Source organism: Staurois parvus, unplaced genomic scaffold (genome assembly GCF_062004578.1).
Source record: "Staurois parvus isolate SC_StPar_1 unplaced genomic scaffold, SC_StPar_1.0 ptg000941l, whole genome shotgun sequence".
In the NCBI taxonomy this organism is placed as follows: domain Eukaryota; kingdom Metazoa; phylum Chordata; class Amphibia; order Anura; family Ranidae; genus Staurois; species Staurois parvus.
This window is the reverse complement of record NW_028318737.1, coordinates 1,061,910-1,081,642: the sequence shown is the minus strand read 5'-3', so window position 1 is coordinate 1,081,642 and position 19,733 is coordinate 1,061,910. Positions and strand designations below refer to the sequence as shown.

Below are 19,733 nucleotides of genomic sequence, written 5' to 3'. Positions count from 1 at the left end.
CAGCAGTCTTTCTTGGAATCCGTTTCCATGAGACAACAGTTTGCGAGCACGCACCCGACGGTGCAAAAGCTGAACGTCCTCCTGTCCAAGTTGCTGGTGCTGCAGTCCCTCCCTTTCCAACTGGTGGACTCAGCACCTTTCCGAGAAATGATGGCTTGTGCCGCGCCGCGGTGGAGAGTGCCAAGCCGTCATTTCTTCGCCCAAAAGGCAGTGCCAGCCCTGCATTCACATGTAGAAGAGATGGTGGGCCAGTCTTTGAGCATGTCGGTCTCTGCCAAAGTGCACGGCAGCGCCGACGTGTGGAGCTGTAACTACGGTCAGGGACAGTACATGTCATTTACGGCCCACTGGGTGAACGTGGTGCCGGCACAGCCGCACCAGCAACTTGGACAGGTCACGACGCTTTTGCCTCCACGTTTGCACGTCCTTGGTCCAGCAAACATGTCCGCCTCTACCACCTCTTCTTCCGCCGTGTCCTCAGCCACCACCCCCGTGCCAAGTCCCATTACCCGACCGGCATATCACATGTGCAGGGCACAACGGTGTCACGCTGTTCTGCACCTGGTATGCCTTGGCGAACGTAGTCACACAGGGGAGGAACTTCTGAGTGTAATGAACAGAGAAATCGACAGATGGCTGTCTCCGCGCAAACTGAAAATTGGAACCATGTTGACCGACAACGGAAAGAACATGGTGTCTGCTCTGCGTCAAGGAAGGTTGTGCCATGCGCCATGCATGGCTCACGTGTTCAATCTGGTTGTCAAGCGGTTCCTAAAATCCACCATCCCACTGCAAGACATTCTTAAAATGTCACGTAAACTTTGCATGCATTTCAGCCATTCCTACACCGCAAAGCACACCCTCCTTGAGCTGCAGCGGCAGAACGGAATTCCACAGCATCGCCTGATCTGCGACGTTGCAACAAGGTGGAATTCAACCCTACACATGTTAGACCGCCTTTACGAGCAGCGAAAGGCCATCACCGATTTCCTGATGTTACAAGCGGATAAAGGTACTCCCCTGTGTAACTTCGATGTCAGCCATTGGCAGCTCATGCGTGACACCTGCCGCTTGCTCAGGCCCTTTGAGGAGGCCACGCTATTCGTGAGTCGGCAGGACTATGGGATGAACGACGTCATTCCTCTGTTGCACGTCCTGGAACAAATGCTGTTAACAATGGCTGGTCAGGGTGCGGTAGACGTGGCGCACAGATCTCAACGCCACATGACCCCTGTGGGGGCAGGACAGAAAGAAGAGGAGGAGGTAGAGGAGGACATTTGTGCTCAGGAACTATTGAGTGAAATGGGTGGTTTTTCCACTCAGCGGACAGGAGTGGAGGAGCAGGAGCATCTGGGAGAGGAGGAGGAGGAGGAGACAGAGGACCCAGACGCACCGTGGCAGTATGCTGTGGAGATGGAGGCAGGGAGTCCCTCGCATTCCTTGGCGCAAATGGCCCATAGCATGCTCGGTCGCTTGCGTAGCGACAGCCGAATAATAACCATCAGACAGAGGGATGACTTTTGGCTGTCCACCTTGTTGGACCCTCGCTACCGTTCCAAAATGGTGGCCTTTTTCACACCTGCTGAGAGGGAGGCCAAAATTACGTACTATAAAAACCACCTATGTAGTCAGTTGGTCTCTGCCTTTCTGCGCCAACGTCCATCCTCAGACACTGTGGGCCCTGTGCGCTCGCGTTCCGCTGCCATGGCAGCAGGGGAGGGGTGGGGTGGTAGGAGCAGTGGCAGCTCCACCAGCAGCGGCTGCCTCAGTCTGCAGTCGATGATGAGTAGCTTTCTTCACCAGCGCAGTGAGGAAACTACGAACCAGCCGCAGCAGCAGCAGCAGCATCAGGTGGACCTGGAGCAGGAGCTCAAACAACAGGCTTGGGCCTACTTGGACAGCACCCTGCCAACCGAGGTAGACAATCCCCTTGACTACTGGGCAACGAAACTTGACCTTTGGCCCCAACTAGCTGAATTTGCCCTTGAAAGGCTGTCATGCCCGTCCAGTAGCGTGGCATCGGAGCGCGTGTTTAGTGCGGCAGGAGGTATTGTAACTCCGCGTAGGACACGACTGTCCACCCAAAGTGTGGAGAGACTCACGTTTGTGAAAATGAATCAGGCGTGGATTAGTCTGGATTTCAAACCACCAGTTCCTGACACAACTGACTAAATCCGCCATGAATCATGCCACAAACATGTGCCACTTTCAGGTCTCCTCACACTGCTGCTGTGTTCCATTTTTTGTCATAGGGTGCTGGCAGATTACGGGCCTCCCATAGCTGCTGCCAGGCCCCTAATCTGCCATGGGCCCCTATACCGCCTCCTCATGCTGCTGCCAGGTCCACAGTCTCTCATGCCATGTGCCACTTTCAGGTCTCCTCACACTGCTGGTGTGTTCAATTTTTTGACATAGGGTGCTGGCAGATTACGGTCCTCCCATAGCTGCTGCCAGGCCCCTAATCTGCCATGGGCCCCTATATACCGCCTCCTCATGCTGCTGCCAGGTCCACAGTTTCTCATGCCATGTGCCACTTTCAGGTCTCCTCACACTGCTGGTGTGTTCAATTTTTTGACATAGGGTGCTGGCAGATTACGGGCCTCCCATAGCTGCTGCCAGGCCCCTAATCTGCCATGGGCCCCTATACCGCCTCCTCATGCTGCTGCCAGGTCCACAGTCTCTCATGGGTCCCTGTACGGCCTCCCATTGCTGCTGTCTCCATCGCCACACTCTGCCATGTGCCACTTTCAGGTCTCCTCACACTGCTGGTGTGTTACATTTTTTGTCATAGGGTGCTGGCAGATTACGGGCCTCCCATAGCTGTTGCCAGGCCCCTAATCTGCCATGGGCCCCTATACCGCCTCCTCATGCTGCTGCCAGGTCCACAGTCTCTCATGCCATGTGCCACTTTCAGGTCTCCTCACACACTGCTGGTGTGTTCAATTTTTTGTCATAGGGTGCTGGCAGATTACGGGCCTCCCATAGCTGCTGCCAGGCCCCTAATCTGCCATGGGCCCCCGTACCGACTCCTCATGCTGTGACGTTGCAACAAGGTGGAATTCAACCCTACACATGTTAGACCGCCTTTACGAACAGCGAAAGGCCATCACAGATTTCCTGATGTTAAAAGCGGATAAAGGTACTCCCTGTGTAACTTAGATGTCAGCCATTGGCAGCTCATGCGTGACACCTGCGCTTGCTCAGGCCCTTTGAGGAGGCCACGCTATTCGTGAGTCGGCAGGACTATGGGATGAACGAGGTCATTCCTCTGTTGCACGTCCTGGAACAAATGCCGTTAACAATGGCTGGTCAGAGTGCGGTAGACGTGGCGCACAGATCTCAACGCCACATGACCCCTGTGGGGGCAGGACAGGAAGAAGAGGAGGAGGTAGAGGAGGACATTGGTGCTCAGGAATTATTGAGTGAAATGGGTGGTTTTTCCACTCAGCGGACAGGAGTGGAGGAGCAGGAGCATCTGGTAGAGGAGGAGGAGACAGAGGACCCAGACGCACCGTGGCAGTATGCTGTGGAGATGGAGGCAGGGAGTCCCTCGCATTCCTTGGCACAAATGGCCCATAGCATGCTCGGTTGCTTGCGTAGCGACAGCCGAATAATAACCATCAGACAGAGGGATGACTTTTGGCTGTCCACCTTGTTGGACCCTCGCTACCGTTCAAAAATGGTGGCCTTTTTCACACCTTTTTTTTTCCATTTTGTCATAGGTTGCTGGCAGATTACAGGTCTCCCATAGGTGCCGCCAGGCCCCAAATCGGCCATGGGCCCCCGTACCGCCTGGTCACGCTGCTGCTGGTCCCACAGTGTGACCTGGGTCCCTGTACCGCCTCCCATTGCTCCCACTCTACCATGTGCCACTTTGAGGTCTCCTCACACTCCTGCGGTTTTCCATTTTGTCATAGGTTGCTGGCAGATTAAAGGCCTCCCATAGGTGCCGCCAGGCCCCAAATCGGCCATGGGCCCCCGTACCGCCTGGTCACGCTGCTGCTGGTCCCACAGTGTGACCTGGGTCCCTGTACCGCCTCCCATTGCTCCCACTCTGCCATGTGCCACTTTGAGGTCTCCTCACACTCCTGCGGTTTTCCATTTTGTCATAGGTTGCTGGCAGATTACAGGCCTCCCATAGGTGCCGCCAGGCCCCAAATCGGCCAATGGGCCCCCGTACCGCCTGGTCACGCTGCTGCTGAGCCCACAGTGTGACCTGGGTCCCTGTACCGCCTCCCATTGCTCCCACTCTACCATGTGCCACTTTGAGGTCTCCTCACACTCCTGCGGTTTTCCATTTTGTCATAGGTTGCTGGCAGGTTACAGGCCTCCCATAGGTGCCGCCAGGCCCCAAATCGGCCATGGGCCCCCATACCGCCTGGTCACGCTGCTGCTGAGCCCACAGTGTGACCTGGGTCCCTGTACCGCCTCCCATTGCTCCCACTCTACCATGTGCCACTTTGAGGTCTCCTCACACTCCTGCGGTTTTCCATTTTGTCATAGGTTGCTGGCAGATTACAGGCCTCCCATAGGTGCCGCGAGGCCCCAAATCGGCCATGGGCCCCCGTACCGCCTGGTCACGCTGCTGCTGGTCCCACAGTGTGACCTGGGTCCCTGTACCGCCTCCCATTGCTCCCACTCTACCATGTGCCACTTTGAGGTCTCCTCACACTCCTGCGGTTTTCCATTTTGTCATAGGTTGCTGGCAGGTTACAGGCCTCCCATAGGTGCCGCCAGGCCCCAAATCTGCCATGGGCCCCCGTACCGCCTGGTCACGCTGCTGCTGAGCCCACAGTGTGACCTGGGTCCCTGTACCGCCTCCCATTGCTCCCACTCTACCATGTGCCACTTTGAGGTCTCCTCACACTCCTGCGGTTTTCCATTTTGTCATAGGTTGCTGGCAGGTTACAGGCCTCCCATAGGTGCCGCCAGGCCCCAAATCGGCCATGGGCCCCCGTACCGCCTGGTCACGCTGCTGCTGAGCCCACAGTGTGACCTGGGTCCCTGTACCGCCTCCCATTGCTCCCACTCTACCATGTGCCACTTTGAGGTCTCCTCACACTCCTGCGGTTTTCCATTTTGTCATAGGTTGCTGGCAGATTAAAGGCCTCCCATAGGTGCCGCCAGGCCCCAAATCGGCCATGGGCCCCCGTACCGCCTGGTCACGCTGCTGCTGGTCCCACAGTGTGACCTGGGTCCCTGTACTGCCTCCCATTGCTCCCACTCTACCATGTGCCACTTTGAGGTCTCCTCACACTCCTGCGGTTTTCCATTTTGTCATAGGTTGCTGGCAGGTTACAGGCCTCCCATAGGTGCCGCCAGGCCCCAAATCGGCCATGGGCCCCCGTACCGCCTGGTCACGCTGCTGCTGAGCCCACAGTGTTACCTGGGTCCCTGTACCGCCTCCCATTGCTCCCACTCTACCATGTGCCACTTTGAGGTCTCCTCACACTCCTGCGGTTTTACATTTTGTCATAGGTTGCTGGCAGGTTACAGGCCTCCCATAGGTGCCGCCAGGCCCCAAATCGGCCATGGGCCCCCGTACCGCCTGGTCACGCTGCTGCTGAGCCCACAGTGTGACCTGGGTCCCTGTACCGCCTCCTATTGCTCCCACTCTACCATGTGCCACTTTGAGGTCTCCTCACACTCCTGCGGTTTTCCATTTTGTCATAGGTTGCTGGCAGATTAAAGGCCTCCCATAGGTGCCGCCAGGCCCCAAATCGGCCATGGGCCCCCGTACCGCCTGGTCACGCTGCTGCTGGTCCCACAGTGTGACCTGGGTCCCTGTACCGCCTCCCATTGCTCCCACTCTGCCATGTGCCACTTTGAGGTCTCCTCACACTCCTGCGGTTTTCCATTTTGTCATAGGTTGCTGGCAGATTACAGGCCTCCCATAGGTGCTGCCAGGCCCCAAATCTGCCATGGGCCCCCATACCGCCTGGTCACGCTGCTGCTGGGTCCACAGTGTGACCTGGGTCCCTGTACCGCCTCCCATTGCTCCCACTCTGCCATGTGCCACTTTGAGGTCTCCTCACACTCCTGCAGTTTTCCATTTTGTCATAGGTTGCTGGCAGATTAAAGGCCTCCCATAGGTGCCGCCAGGCCCCAAATCGGCCATGGGCCCCCGTACCGCCTGGTCACGCTGCTGCTGGTCCCACAGTGTGACCTGGGTCCCTGTACCGCCTCCCATTGCTCCCACTCTGCCATGTGCCACTTTGAGGTCTCCTCACACTCCTGCGGTTTTCCATTTTGTCATAGGTTGCTGGCAGATTACAGGCCTCCCATAGGTGCCGCCAGGCCCCAAATCGGCCAATGGGCCCCCGTACCGCCTGGTCACGCTGCTGCTGGGCCCACAGTGTGACCTGGGTCCCTGTACCACCTCCCATTGCTCCCACTCTACCATGTGCCACTTTGAGGTCTCCTCACACTCCTGCAGTTTTCCATTTTGTCATAGGTTGCTGGCAGATTAAAGGCCTCCCATAGGTGCCGCCAGGCCCCAAATCGGCCATGGGCCCCCGTACCGCCTGGTCACGCTGCTGCTGGTCCCACAGTGTGACCTGGGTCCCTGTACCGCCTCCCATTGCTCCCACTCTGCCATGTGCCACTTTGAGGTCTCCTCACACTCCTGCGGTTTTCCATTTTGTCATAGGTTGCTGGCAGATTAAAGGCCTCCCATAGGTGCCGCCAGGCCCCAAATCGGCCATGGGCCCCCGTACCGCCTGGTCACGCTGCTGCTGAGCCCACAGTGTGACCTGGGTTCCTGTACCGCCTCCCATTGCTCCCACTCTACCATGTGCCACTTTGAGGTCTCCTCACACTCCTGCGGTTTTCCATTTTGTCATAGGTTGCTGGCAGATTAAAGGCCTCCCATAGGTGCCGCCAGGCCCCAAATCGGCCATGGGCCCCCGTAACGCCTGGTCACGCTGCTGCTGGTCCCACAGTGTGACCTGGGTCCCTGTACCGCCTCCCATTGCTCCCACTCTACCATGTGCCACTTTGAGGTCTCCTCACACTCCTGCGGTTTTCCATTTTGTCATAGGTTGCTGGCAGATTACAGGCCTCCCATAGGTGCCGCCAGGCCCCAAATCGGCCAATGGGCCCCCGTACCGCCTGGTCACGCTGCTGCTGGGCCCACAGTGTGACCTGGGTCCCTGTACCGCCTCCCATTGCTCCCACTCTACCATGTGCCACTTTGAGGTCTCCTCACACTCCTGCGGTTTTCCATTTTGTCATAGGTTGCTGGCAGATTAAAGGCCTCCCATAGGTGCCGCCAGGCCCCAAATCGGCCATGGGCCCCCGTACCGCCTGGTCACGCTGCTGCTGAGCCCACAGTGTGACCTGGGTCCCTGTACCGCCTCCCATTGCTCCCACTCTACCATGTGCCACTTTGAGGTCTCCTCACACTCCTGCGGTTTTCCATTTTGTCATAGGTTGCTGGCAGATTAAAGGCCTCCCATAGGTGCCGCCAGGCCCCAAATCGGCCATGGGCCCCCGTACCGCCTGGTCACGCTGCTGCTGAGCCCACAGTGTGACCTGGGTTCCTGTACCGCCTCCCATTGCTCCCACTCTACCATGTGCCACTTTGAGGTCTCCTCACACTCCTGCGGTTTTCCATTTTGTCATAGGTTGCTGGCAGATTAAAGGCCTCCCATAGGTGCCGCCAGGCCCCAAATCGGCCATGGGCCCCCGTACCGCCTGGTCACGCTGCTGCTGGTCCCACAGTGTGACCTGGGTCCCTGTACCGCCTCCCATTGCTCCCACTCTGCCATGTGCCACTTTGAGGTCTCCTCACACTCCTGCGGTTTTCCATTTTGTCATAGGTTGCTGGCAGATTACAGGCCTCCCATAGGTGCCGCCAGGCCCCAAATCGGCCAATGGGCCCCCGTACCACCTGGTCACGCTGCTGCTGGTCCCACAGTGTGACCTGGGTCCCTGTACCGCCTCCCATTGCTCCCACTCTACCATGTGCCACTTTGAGGTCTCCTCACACTCCTGCGGTTTTCCATTTTGTCATAGGTTGCTGGCAGATTAAAGGCCTCCTATAGGTGCCGCCAGGCCCCAAATCAGCCATGGGCCCCCGTACCGCCTGGTCACGCTGCTGCTGAGCCCACAGTGTGACCTGGGTCCCTGTACCGCCTCCCATTGCTCCCACTCTACCATGTGCCACTTTGAGGTCTCCTCACACTCCTGCGGTTTTCCATTTTGTCATAGGTTGCTGGCAGATTAAAGGCCTCCCATAGGTGCCACCAGGCCCCAAATCGCCAATGGGCCCCCGTACCGCCTGGTCACGCTGCTGCTGAGCCCACAGTGTGACCTGGGTCCCTGTACTGCCTCCCATTGCTCCCACTCTGCCATGTGCCTCTTTGAGGTCTCCTCACACTCCTGCGGTTTTCCATTTTGTCATAGGTTGCTGGCAGATTACAGGCCTCCCATAGGTGCCGCCAGGCCCCAAATCGGCCATGGGCCCCCGTACCGCCTGGTCATGCTGCTGCTGAGCCCACAGTGTGACCTGGGTCCCTGTACCGCCTCCCATTGCTCCCACTCTGCCATGTGCCACTTTGAGGTCTCCTCACACTCCTGCGGTTTTCCATTTTGTCATAGGTTGCTGGCAGGTTACAGGCCTCCCATAGGTGCCGCCAGGCCCCAAATCGGCCATGGGCCCCCGTACCGCCTGGTCACGCTGCTGCTGGTCCCACAGTGTGACCTGGGTCCCTGTACCGCCTCCCATTGCTCCCACTCTGCCATGTGCCACTTTGAGGTCTCCTCACACTCCTGCGGTTTTCCATTTTGTCATAGGTTGCTGGCAGATTAAAGGCCTCCCATAGGTGCCGCCAGGCCCCAAATCGGCCATGGGCCCCCGTACCGCCTGGTCACGCTGCTGCTGAGCCCACAGTGTGACCTGGGTCCCTGTACCGCCTCCCATTGCTCCCACTCTGCCATGTGCCACTTTGAGGTCTCCTCACACTCCTGCGGTTTTCCATTTTGTCATAGGTTGCTGGCAGATTACAGGCCTCCCATAGGTGCCGCCAGGCCCCAAATCGGCCAATGGGCCCCCGTACCGCCTGGTCACGCTGCTGCTGAGCCCACAGTGTGACCTGGGTCCCTGTACCGCCTCCCATTGCTCCCACTCTACCATGTGCCACTTTGAGGTCTCCTCACACTTCTGCGGTTTTCCATTTTGTCATAGGTTGCTGGCAGATTAAAGGCCTCCCATAGGTGCCACCAGGCCCCAAATCGTCCATGGGCCCCCGTACCGCCTGGTCACGCTGCTGCTGAGCCCACAGTGTGACCTGGGTCCCTGTACCGCCTCCCATTGCTCCCACTCTGCCATGTGCCACTTTGAGGTCTCCTCACACTCCTGCAGTTTTCCATTTTGTCATAGGTTGCTGGCAGATTAAAGGCCTCCCATAGGTGCCGCCAGGCCCCAAATCGGCCATGGGCCCCCGTACCGCCTGGTCACGCTGCTGCTGGTCCCACAGTGTGACCTGGGTCCCTGTACCACCTCCCATTGCTCCCACTCTACCATGTGCCACTTTGAGGTCTCCTCACACTCCTGCGGTTTTCCATTTTGTCATAGGTTGCTGGCAGATTACAGGCCTCCCATAGGTGCCGCCAGGCCCCAAATCGGCCAATGGGCCCCCGTACCGCCTGGTCACGCTGCTGCTGGGCCCACAGTGTGACCTGGGTCCCTGTACCGCCTCCCATTGCTCCCACTCTACCATGTGCCACTTTGAGGTCTCCTCACACTCCTGCGGTTTTCCATTTTGTCATAGGTTGCTGGCAGATTAAAGGCCTCCCATAGGTGCCGCCAGGCCCCAAATCGGCCATGGGCCCCCGTACCGCCTGGTCACGCTGCTGCTGAGCCCACAGTGTGACCTGGGTCCCTGTACCGCCTCCCATTGCTCCCACTCTACCATGTGCCACTTTGAGGTCTCCTCACACTCCTGCGGTTTTCCATTTTGTCATAGGTTGCTGGCAGATTAAAGGCCTCCCATAGGTGCCGCCAGGCCCCAAATCGGCCATGGGCCCCCGTACCGCCTGGTCACGCTGCTGCTGAGCCCACAGTGTGACCTGGGTTCCTGTACCGCCTCCCATTGCTCCCACTCTACCATGTGCCACTTTGAGGTCTCCTCACACTCCTGCGGTTTTCCATTTTGTCATAGGTTGCTGGCAGATTAAAGGCCTCCCATAGGTGCCGCCAGGCCCCAAATCGGCCATGGGCCCCCGTAACGCCTGGTCACGCTGCTGCTGGTCCCACAGTGTGACCTGGGTCCCTGTACCGCCTCCCATTGCTCCCACTCTGCCATGTGCCACTTTGAGGTCTCCTCACACTCCTGCGGTTTTCCATTTTGTCATAGGTTGCTGGCAGATTACAGGCCTCCCATAGGTGCCGCCAGGCCCCAAATCGGCCAATGGGCCCCCGTACCGCCTGGTCACGCTGCTGCTGGGCCCACAGTGTGACCTGGGTCCCTGTACCGCCTCCCATTGCTCCCACTCTACCATGTGCCACTTTGAGGTCTCCTCACACTCCTGCGGTTTTCCATTTTGTCATAGGTTGCTGGCAGATTAAAGGCCTCCCATAGGTGCCGCCAGGCCCCAAATCGGCCATGGGCCCCCGTACCGCCTGGTCACGCTGCTGCTGAGCCCACAGTGTGACCTGGGTCCCTGTACCGCCTCCCATTGCTCCCACTCTACCATGTGCCACTTTGAGGTCTCCTCACACTCCTGCGGTTTTCCATTTTGTCATAGGTTGCTGGCAGATTACAGGCCTCCCATAGGTGCCGCCAGGCCCCAAATCGGCCAATGGGCCCCCGTACCGCCTGGTCACGCTGCTGCTGGTCCCACAGTGTGACCTGGGTCCCTGTACCGCCTCCCATTGCTCCCACTCTACCATGTGCCACTTTGAGGTCTCCTCACACTCCTGCGGTTTTCCATTTTGTCATAGGTTGCTGGCAGATTAAAGGCCTCCTATAGGTGCCGCCAGGCCCCAAATCAGCCATGGGCCCCCGTACCGCCTGGTCACGCTGCTGCTGAGCCCACAGTGTGACCTGGGTCCCTGTACCGCCTCCCATTGCTCCCACTCTACCATGTGCCACTTTGAGGTCTCCTCACACTCCTGCGGTTTTCCATTTTGTCATAGGTTGCTGGCAGATTAAAGGCCTCCCATAGGTGCCGCCAGGCCCCAAATCGCCAATGGGCCCCCGTACCGCCTGGTCACGCTGCTGCTGAGCCCACAGTGTGACCTGGGTCCCTGTACTGCCTCCCATTGCTCCCACTCTGCCATGTGCCTCTTTGAGGTCTCCTCACACTCCTGCGGTTTTCCATTTTGTCATAGGTTGCTGGCAGATTACAGGCCTCCCATAGGTGCCGCCAGGCCCCAAATCGGCCATGGGCCCCCGTACCGCCTGGTCATGCTGCTGCTGAGCCCACAGTGTGACCTGGGTCCCTGTACCGCCTCCCATTGCTCCCACTCTGCCATGTGCCACTTTGAGGTCTCCTCACACTCCTGCGGTTTTCCATTTTGTCATAGGTTGCTGGCAGGTTACAGGCCTCCCATAGGTGCCGCCAGGCCCCAAATCGGCCATGGGCCCCCGTACCGCCTGGTCACGCTGCTGCTGGTCCCACAGTGTGACCTGGGTCCCTGTACCGCCTCCCATTGCTCCCACTCTGCCATGTGCCACTTTGAGGTCTCCTCACACTCCTGCGGTTTTCCATTTTGTCATAGGTTGCTGGCAGATTAAAGGCCTCCCATAGGTGCCGCCAGGCCCCAAATCGGCCATGGGCCCCCGTACCGCCTGGTCACGCTGCTGCTGAGCCCACAGTGTGACCTGGGTCCCTGTACCGCCTCCCATTGCTCCCACTCTGCCATGTGCCACTTTGAGGTCTCCTCACACTCCTGCGGTTTTCCATTTTGTCATAGGTTGCTGGCAGATTACAGGCCTCCCATAGGTGCCGCCAGGCCCCAAATCGGCCAATGGGCCCCCGTACCGCCTGGTCACGCTGCTGCTGAGCCCACAGTGTGACCTGGGTCCCTGTACCGCCTCCCATTGCTCCCACTCTACCATGTGCCACTTTGAGGTCTCCTCACACTCCTGCGGTTTTCCATTTTGTCATAGGTTGCTGGCAGATTAAAGGCCTCCCATAGGTGCCACCAGGCCCCAAATCGTCCATGGGCCCCCGTACCGCCTGGTCACGCTGCTGCTGAGCCCACAGTGTGACCTGGGTCCCTGTACCGCCTCCCATTGCTCCCACTCTGCCATGTGCCACTTTGAGGTCTCCTCACACTCCTGCGGTTTTCCATTTTGTCATAGGTTGCTGGCAGGTTACAGGCCTCCCATAGGTGCCGCCAGGCCCCAAATCGGCCATGGGCCCCCGTACCGCCTGGTCACGCTGCTGCTGGTCCCACAGTGTGACCTGGGTCCCTGTACCGCCTCCCATTGCTCCCACTCTGCCATGTGCCACTTTGAGGTCTCCTCACACTCCTGCGGTTTTCCATTTTGTCATAGGTTGCTGGCAGATTAAAGGCCTCCCATAGGTGCCGCCAGGCCCCAAATCGGCCATGGGCCCCCGTACCGCCTGGTCACGCTGCTGCTGAGCCCACAGTGTGACCTGGGTCCCTGTACCGCCTCCCATTGCTCCCACTCTGCCATGTGCCACTTTGAGGTCTCCTCACACTCCTGCGGTTTTCCATTTTGTCATAGGTTGCTGGCAGATTACAGGCCTCCCATAGGTGCCGCCAGGCCCCAAATCGGCCAATGGGCCCCCGTACCGCCTGGTCACGCTGCTGCTGAGCCCACAGTGTGACCTGGGTCCCTGTACCGCCTCCCATTGCTCCCACTCTACCATGTGCCACTTTGAGGTCTCCTCACACTCCTGCGGTTTTCCATTTTGTCATAGGTTGCTGGCAGATTAAAGGCCTCCCATAGGTGCCACCAGGCCCCAAATCGTCCATGGGCCCCCGTACCGCCTGGTCACGCTGCTGCTGAGCCCACAGTGTGACCTGGGTCCCTGTACCGCCTCCCATTGCTCCCACTCTACCATGTGCCACTTTGAGGTCTCCTCACACTCCTGCGGTTTTCCATTTTGTCATAGGTTGCTGGCAGATTAAAGGCCTCCCATAGGTGCCGCCAGGCCCCAAATCGGCCATGGGCCCCCGTACCGCCTGGTCACGCTGCTGCTGAGCCCACAGTGTGACCTGGGTCCCTGTACCGCCTCCCATTGCTCCCACTCTGCCATGTGCCACTTTGAGGTCTCCTCACACTCCTGCGGTTTTCCATTTTGTCATAGGTTGCTGGCAGATTAAAGGCCTCCCATAGGTGCCGCCAGGCCCCAAATCGCCAATGGGCCCCCGTACCGCCTGGTCACGCTGCTGCTGAGCCCACAGTGTGACCTGGGTCCCTGTACCGCCTCCCATTGCTCCCACTCTGCCATGTGCCACTTTGAGGTCTCCTCACACTCCTGCGGTTTTCCATTTTGTCATAGGTTGCTGGCAGATTACAGGCCTCCCATAGGTGCTGCCAGGCCCCAAATCTGCCATGGGCCCCCGTACCGCCTGGTCACGCTGCTGCTGGGCCCACAGTGTGACCTGGGTCCCTGTACCGCCTCCCATTGCTCCCACTCTACCATGTGCCACTTTGAGGTCTCCTCACACTCCTGCGGTTTTCCATTTTGTCATAGGTTGCTGGCAGATTAAAGGCCTCCCATAGGTGCCGCCAGGCCCCAAATCGGCCATGGGCCCCCGTACCGCCTGGTCACGCTGCTGCTGAGCCCACAGTGTGACCTGGGTCCCTGTACCGCCTCCCATTGCTCCCACTCTACCATGTGCCACTTTGAGGTCTCCTCACACTCCTGCGGTTTTCCATTTTGTCATAGGTTGCTGACAGATTAAAGGCCTCCCATAGGTGCCGCCAGGCCCCAAATCGGCCATGGGCCCCCGTACCGCCTGGTCACGCTGCTGCTGAGCCCACAGTGTGACCTGGGTTCCTGTACCGCCTCCCATTGCTCCCACTCTACCATGTGCCACTTTGAGGTCTCCTCACACTCCTGCGGTTTTCCATTTTGTCATAGGTTGCTGGCAGATTAAAGGCCTCCCATAGGTGCCGCCAGGCCCCAAATCGGCCATGGGCCCCCGTAACGCCTGGTCACGCTGCTGCTGGTCCCACAGTGTGACCTGGGTCCCTGTACCGCCTCCCATTGCTCCCACTCTGCCATGTGCCACTTTGAGGTCTCCTCACACTCCTGCGGTTTTCCATTTTGTCATAGGTTGCTGGCAGATTACAGGCCTCCCATAGGTGCCGCCAGGCCCCAAATCGGCCAATGGGCCCCCGTACCGCCTGGTCACGCTGCTGCTGGGCCCACAGTGTGACCTGGGTCCCTGTACCGCCTCCCATTGCTCCCACTCTACCATGTGCCACTTTGAGGTCTCCTCACACTCCTGCGGTTTTCCATTTTGTCATAGGTTGCTGGCAGATTAAAGGCCTCCCATAGGTGCCGCCAGGCCCCAAATCGGCCATGGGCCCCCGTACCGCCTGGTCACGCTGCTGCTGAGCCCACAGTGTGACCTGGGTCCCTGTACCGCCTCCCATTGCTCCCACTCTACCATGTGCCACTTTGAGGTCTCCTCACACTCCTGCGGTTTTCCATTTTGTCATAGGTTGCTGGCAGATTACAGGCCTCCCATAGGTGCCGCCAGGCCCCAAATCGGCCAATGGGCCCCCGTACCGCCTGGTCACGCTGCTGCTGGTCCCACAGTGTGACCTGGGTCCCTGTACCGCCTCCCATTGCTCCCACTCTACCATGTGCCACTTTGAGGTCTCCTCACACTCCTGCGGTTTTCCATTTTGTCATAGGTTGCTGGCAGATTAAAGGCCTCCTATAGGTGCCGCCAGGCCCCAAATCAGCCATGGGCCCCCGTACCGCCTGGTCACGCTGCTGCTGAGCCCACAGTGTGACCTGGGTCCCTGTACCGCCTCCCATTGCTCCCACTCTACCATGTGCCACTTTGAGGTCTCCTCACACTCCTGCGGTTTTCCATTTTGTCATAGGTTGCTGGCAGATTAAAGGCCTCCCATAGGTGCCGCCAGGCCCCAAATCGCCAATGGGCCCCCGTACCGCCTGGTCACGCTGCTGCTGAGCCCACAGTGTGACCTGGGTCCCTGTACTGCCTCCCATTGCTCCCACTCTGCCATGTGCCTCTTTGAGGTCTCCTCACACTCCTGCGGTTTTCCATTTTGTCATAGGTTGCTGGCAGATTACAGGCCTCCCATAGGTGCCGCCAGGCCCCAAATCGGCCATGGGCCCCCGTACCGCCTGGTCATGCTGCTGCTGAGCCCACAGTGTGACCTGGGTCCCTGTACCGCCTCCCATTGCTCCCACTCTGCCATGTGCCACTTTGAGGTCTCCTCACACTCCTGCGGTTTTCCATTTTGTCATAGGTTGCTGGCAGGTTACAGGCCTCCCATAGGTGCCGCCAGGCCCCAAATCGGCCATGGGCCCCCGTACCGCCTGGTCACGCTGCTGCTGGTCCCACAGTGTGACCTGGGTCCCTGTACCTCCTCCCATTGCTCCCACTCTGCCATGTGCCACTTTGAGGTCTCCTCACACTCCTGCGGTTTTCCATTTTGTCATAGGTTGCTGGCAGATTAAAGGCCTCCCATAGGTGCCGCCAGGCCCCAAATCGGCCATGGGCCCCCGTACCGCCTGGTCACGCTGCTGCTGAGCCCACAGTGTGACCTGGGTCCCTGTACCGCCTCCCATTGCTCCCACTCTGCCATGTGCCACTTTGAGGTCTCCTCACACTCCTGCGGTTTTCCATTTTGTCATAGGTTGCTGGCAGATTACAGGCCTCCCATAGGTGCCGCCAGGCCCCAAATCGGCCAATGGGCCCCCGTACCGCCTGGTCACGCTGCTGCTGAGCCCACAGTGTGACCTGGGTCCCTGTACCGCCTCCCATTGCTCCCACTCTACCATGTGCCACTTTGAGGTCTCCTCACACTCCTGCGGTTTTCCATTTTGTCATAGGTTGCTGGCAGATTAAAGGCCTCCCATAGGTGCCACCAGGCCCCAAATCGTCCATGGGCCCCCGTACCGCCTGGTCACGCTGCTGCTGAGCCCACAGTGTGACCTGGGTCCCTGTACCGCCTCCCATTGCTCCCACTCTACCATGTGCCACTTTGAGGTCTCCTCACACTCCTGCGGTTTTCCATTTTGTCATAGGTTGCTGGCAGATTAAAGGCCTCCCATAGGTGCCGCCAGGCCCCAAATCGGCCATGGGCCCCCGTACCGCCTGGTCACGCTGCTGCTGAGCCCACAGTGTGACCTGGGTCCCTGTACCGCCTCCCATTGCTCCCACTCTGCCATGTGCCACTTTGAGGTCTCCTCACACTCCTGCGGTTTTCCATTTTGTCATAGGTTGCTGGCAGATTAAAGGCCTCCCATAGGTGCCGCCAGGCCCCAAATCGCCAATGGGCCCCCGTACCGCCTGGTCACGCTGCTGCTGAGCCCACAGTGTGACCTGGGTCCCTGTACCGCCTCCCATTGCTCCCACTCTGCCATGTGCCACTTTGAGGTCTCCTCACACTCCTGCGGTTTTCCATTTTGTCATAGGTTGCTGGCAGATTACAGGCCTCCCATAGGTGCTGCCAGGCCCCAAATCTGCCATGGGCCCCCGTACCGCCTGGTCACGCTGCTGCTGGGCCCACAGTGTGACCTGGGTCCCTGTACCGCCTCCCATTGCTCCCACTCTGCCATGTGCCACTTTCAGGTCTCCTCACACTCCTGCTGGTTTCCATTTTGTCATAGGTTGCTGTATGGCCTCCCATTGCTGCTGCCTCCACCGCCACACTGTGGCTCCAAACACTGGTTTTGGCCCCGTGACTGGCCAAATGAGTGAAATGTGCGGTGATTCTAAGATCGACGGCACTCATCTGCATGTCATACTGACTGACAGTATTATTTCTCTTCCCCAGCAGACTCCAAGGGCATTTAAATTAAAGGTACAGTGTTCTGCACTAATATAAAGTCTCTCTGAAGCCTAGAAACACCCTTTTTTAAGTTAAATTCACAGCGAATATATTCGACTCGAATCGAATATTTTCCACGAATTCGCCGAATCAGTCGAATCAAATTTTTGAATACTTCGCTCATCTCTAGTTCCCATGACTGGATCCATCTGTAGGAAACACACACACTGACTGAATCCATTGTTTCTATGTGTTTATCAGATGATGGGGGATCTAGGTGGATCCTCCGTACTGCTCTCTCCTCTCCAATAAAGTCTCCTCTTACCCGGTGATGTGAGGGGCGGCTGATTGTCCATCATGACGTCCTTGTAGAGATCCTTGTGTCCTTCTAAATACTCCCACTCCTCCATGGAGAAATAGACAGTGACACCCTGACACCTTATAGGAACCTGACACACACAATGATACAGTCACCATCCAGACACATCCCTTGTCTGTTACTGGAGAATGTCCCAGAATTCCCGGCACCGCTCACCTCTCCTGTCAGCAGCTCCATCATCTTCTTGGTGACTTCTAGAATCTTCTGCATGTTGTGTCTCTCAGGGTTTAGGGAGTCACATGGAGGCACTGTGATGGTCATATGATCACCTGACTTCAGAAGAGGAAATCTCTGTATTGAGGGACCAATAGGAATATCATGTTAGACTCCCAGAATCCTCCTCACCTCTCCAGTCAGGTCTGCGTTTTATTAATAGAGATGAGAGTGATGTCATGTGACCTCCCAGAATCCTCCTCACCTCTCCGGTCAGGTCTGTGTTTTATTAATAGAGATAAGAGTGATGTCATGTGACCTCCCAGAATCCTCCTCACCTCTCCGGTCAGGTCTGTGTTTTATTAATAGAGATAAGAGTGATGTCATGTGACCTCCCAGAATCCTCCTCACCTCTCCGGTCAGGTCTGTGTTTTATTAATAGAGATAAGAGTGATGTCATGTGACCTCCCAGAATCCTCCTCACCTCTCCAGTCAGGTCTGTGTTTTATTAATAGAGATGAGTGATGTCATGTGACCTCCCAGAATCCTCCTCACCTCTCCAGTCAGCAGGTAGATGATCTCCAGGGTGAGGTTTAGTATCCTCTCAGTCATGTGACTCTGGTCCTCCTCCATCCTCATTGGTGGGGTCATGTGGTTTTCTCTGTAGATGGATAGCAGAGAATTATCTGGACTGTATTGGTTGTATAATATTAGGGTGGGGGTATGAGGGTGTAATAGACGGGCTGCTCTCAGTGGGAGATGGAACATGTAGATCAGGTTACTTAGTGTTTGTTGTGTTTCCTGCAGGTCTGTAATATCAGGAAAATCCTTGTTTTCTTGTCCTTTGACTGGAGACAGATATGTGTATATGAAGCTCCAACAGGATAAATACAGAGTCAGAAGCTGCAGACATCACAGGGGGTCCCTATACCTGGTGGGGGGGTCTGAGAGCAGCCATGATGTCAGTACATTGGAGCTGGTGATAGTGAGAGGTATTGAGGAGCCAAATGTACCCGGTTCAGTCTAGTTTGTAAATAGAGCGGCCTGGTATACATGGTAATAGGGAACTTCCACAACAAAAACAAGACTGTGTGGGGTCCTCCCTACAAATACATAGCAGACCCTTATCCTGGATGGGAGTCTGGTATAGATATAAATGGGGGAAGCCCACACAATAAAGAAGGCTGGGGGTCCTCCCCAGATCACGCACCCCTCCCCTAAACCAAGCCAGGCCATGTGCTCTCAATATGGGGAGCGTATCTTGTAAAGGACCTCTTCCCCACAACCCTGACCCAGGGGGGTCTCCTGGTGGGGGACATATTGGAATCTGGAATCCCCCCTTCAAATAAGAGGCCTCTCAGCTACTTCCCCCACATGAATGTGTAAGGGTACGTATACCCCGGGGTGCTCATTCAGAAAGAAATAATGTAAATAAAGACGTCACCCACATCACATGACTCGTCCTTTATTAATAAACAAAGATTTCCCCAAAGTAATCCCTCGTCACTCATCAACAATGCAGATCTACATCATTAATAATGAACGATGCCCAATGAGAAAACACATGCTGACCACCAACACCATCTGTTTCCAGGGACTACTCACCATGGATGACAACTCACAGTGACTATGGAGGAAGAGGACGGACGTGACTATGGAGGAAGAGGACGGATGTGACTATGGAGGAAGAGGACAGACATGACTATGGAGGAAGAGGATGGACGTGACTATGGAGGAAGAGGACGGACGTGACTATGGAGGAAGAGGACGGACGTGACTATGGAGGAAGAGGACGGACGTGACTATGGAGGAAGAGGACGGACGTGACTATGGAGGATGAGGACGGATGTGACTATGGAGGACGAGGACAGACATGACTATGGAGGAAGAGGACGGATGTGACTATGGAGGAAGAGGACGGACATGACGGAGGATTACTGGGTGTAAATAAAAAATCACATCTCATTACCTCCTCTGCTGCCACTTCCACCAATGTTTCCGCTATACTTTGTACCTCATGGAATTTCCTGTCTGTACCTGACATCACTTCCTGTCTGTACCTGACATCACTTCCTGTCTTCCTGTTTGTGTAAAGGTGAGAACATCACCTTGTGGAGCTCAGAGGAACTGCAGCCCAGAGAAATGTCTCCCTGAACATAGTCTTGTGCTATGAGTTCAGCTTTTTGAATGTTTTCTTGTAACATTTGCCCATTAATTATTCTTTGTGGGGAAGTTACAGA

The 19,733-nt window shown here is 57.1% G+C and overlaps 3 protein-coding genes across 3 annotated transcripts in view; 1 reads left to right on the top strand and 2 right to left on the bottom strand.

Moving 5' to 3' along the window:
- The window catches only part of LOC149441858 (uncharacterized), a 28,329-nt gene extending 10,702 nt beyond the window's left edge, over positions 1 to 17,627 (bottom strand). The window contains exon 1 of the mRNA XM_089656813.1: positions 17,497 to 17,627. Coding sequence (XP_089512939.1) covers positions 17,497 to 17,601 — 105 coding nt within the window. The 5' untranslated portion in view covers positions 17,602 to 17,627. The remainder of the gene's footprint in view (positions 1 to 17,496) is intronic.
- Positions 1 to 19,733, top strand: part of LOC149441851 (uncharacterized) — a 409,050-nt gene that overhangs the window by 193,872 nt on the left and 195,445 nt on the right. The window lies entirely within an intron of this gene.
- Positions 1 to 19,733, bottom strand: part of LOC149441855 (uncharacterized) — a 269,391-nt gene that overhangs the window by 135,912 nt on the left and 113,746 nt on the right. The window lies entirely within an intron of this gene.